This window comes from Trypanosoma conorhini, assembly GCF_003719485.1.
Source record: "Trypanosoma conorhini strain 025E chromosome Unknown Tco_14.4_contig_00416, whole genome shotgun sequence".
NCBI classification, from domain to species: domain Eukaryota; phylum Euglenozoa; class Kinetoplastea; order Trypanosomatida; family Trypanosomatidae; genus Trypanosoma; species Trypanosoma conorhini.
This window is the reverse complement of record NW_021704504.1, coordinates 14,910-16,976: the sequence shown is the minus strand read 5'-3', so window position 1 is coordinate 16,976 and position 2,067 is coordinate 14,910. Positions and strand designations below refer to the sequence as shown.

The 2,067-nt window shown below is 54.4% G+C and overlaps 1 protein-coding gene across 1 annotated transcript, besides 2 other annotated features; it reads left to right on the top strand.

Annotated features, from left to right (window-relative positions):
• Nucleotides 1–111: 111 nt before the first annotated feature.
• Nucleotides 112–151: a microsatellite.
• A 110-nt stretch (nucleotides 152–261) lies between these two features.
• Nucleotides 262–1,878, top strand: Tco025E_06294 (uncharacterized protein; the record flags this gene model as incomplete). The annotated part of the gene is made up of 1 exon (XM_029373174.1): nucleotides 262–1,878. The coding sequence occupies one exon, from the start codon at nucleotides 262–264 to the stop codon at nucleotides 1,876–1,878; it is 1,617 nt and encodes a 538-aa protein (XP_029226729.1).
• A 136-nt stretch (nucleotides 1,879–2,014) lies between these two features.
• Nucleotides 2,015–2,059: a microsatellite.
• Nucleotides 2,060–2,067: the final 8 nt, after the last annotated feature.

The following is a 2,067-nucleotide window of genomic DNA, read 5'->3' as shown; positions in this document are numbered from 1 at the left end:
TTGCTTGTTTGCTTGTTTTTTGTCTCCCTCCTTTTGCGGCGAAGTGGTGAAGTGATTGGGGGAAAACAGGGTAGAAAAACAAAACAAAACACAAGAAGTTGAGGAGATTTCGTTGTTAGTTGTTTTTGTTTTTGTTTTTCTTCTCTTGTTTCCGTGCTGTTCTCACAAGACAGGTGAAGTGGAGGAAGAGGGTAGAGGCAAAGGGGGTCCATAACACTTTTGTGTGCGGGTGTGTTCATTTGCCCAAGGGGGGAAAAAAAGATGGTGTTGCATGTAACGCTTCTCGGGAAGTCTACCCGTTCCCCACTTACCCGGCACGACCTGTTGACAAAGCTGCGGCGTAGTTCTCCCCGCGGCTATCATGCCACTCGCTCCTATCACTGGACCGAAGACAGCCTTTTCACCGGCCTCTCCCCAGTACCGCTTTCTGTTTTCAACGCGAGTGGATGTTGCTACTACGCGCTTAAGGCCGACTTGTCCTGCGGAGGTAATCCTGAGGATGTTCGGGTGGCAGTAATGCTTCTGATGGACCTCACAGCCGCAGTGGAGAACCTGATTGCCCTCGCCACAGAAAAGGATGACGCAGCTTCACATGAAGCGGAGGAAGACAATGTGCTGCTCATTGAACTTGCGGATGTGTGGGAGCAGTCGGAGGAGGTTCGCCGTGCCTACCTGGAACGCTGGGGAGTGGAGGAACACAATTACCATCAGACAATGGTACGGCGGGTCATGCTGGCGGCGGGCGACGTCTACGTTCTTCCGCTTTCACTGCAGCCCACCCTCCTTACACAGGGTCAGGAGCTAGAGCCGCAGTTACAGTTTCTTGCACTCGATGCAGGAGGGCGACGGCGGTGTCGTGAGGAGGCGGCAACAGAAGCCTTGCATCTCTGGGCCAGTGAAGTGGAGCGGGTCATGCGAGAGGAATCGTGTCACCTTGCGATTGCGGCGGTTCCTGCTTCTGTGGCAGAACTTGTGGATGCACACCCGCAGCTCGTACGAGCGGCACTGCTTCATCACACCATTCAACAGCCATTCTCATGTCTTGCAGTTGAGGCGCAGTCATCGCCCACTCGATCGGAAGAAATTCTTTACGACGTCATACAAGAGTACCGCGTATTGGTGCGAAACAAGCACTACGTGCGGATGCCTCTTAGCATGTCGCGTTACTCCTTTGCTCATTTGTTTTGTGCAAGCCTTCCCCGTATTCTCGTGGAAAAGCCATTGTCACAAACGCAGACTTTGTCAAGCTCATTCTCGCACGCGGGAGGGAGTAGCGAGGAGGTGGAGGCCGATGAAAGAGAACTTTTGCTTGGGCTGCAGCTTACGGTTGCGCTTCACCGGCTTCGTTGTGAGGTTAACGGACAGCACGCTGTCATCATTGAGCAATTCCTGAAGGATCTGCAGTGTAGCAATGAGCTGAGGGCTACTAGGAGTGGCGGTGAGGACAGTAGTGTGTCGTTCCAGCGTCGCCTTGATTATATACGGCGAAAAGTTATGCCTGTGGCCAGTTTGCGCGGTGACTCCGTCGAGTGGATGCGCTCATATGCCCAGGAAGCGGCGATGGCCTACAACGTGACGGAGAAGGGGTTCGCCCGCCTCGAGGAGGCCATGCTGGGCAACCGCGAAAGCGACACCGTCTCCGAGAGCAGTGACGCTGCTGAGGATAGTGACGGTGCGCTCTTTAATTCGGATGACGAGGTCGCCGCTGGCGTCTCGCGGCAGTTGGAGGAGGTGGATTCCTTCTTGGAGGCCAGGATGCGCCAGGCGGTGCTCGGCGGATGCGACGTTGAGGAAGCGGCACTGGACAGAGTGGCCGATAATGCTCTCTTCCTTGAAACGGTGCAGATGCTCGCACAGGGCGAGGTCGCCCTGAAATAGTCGCAGGGGGGGAAAGCGGGAGTCCCACGCAGCCCGCAGTTGAGCCAAGTAAAAACGGCGGGGGAATAATCATTTGAAAGAGTGGTGTGGAGTGCGATGTTGTTGGCACCTCAGAAGCCAAACCGGGTCTAGAGGGAAAAAAAATAAAATAAAAAAGGCACGAAAGCTAACAAAAAAAAAAGACTGGCG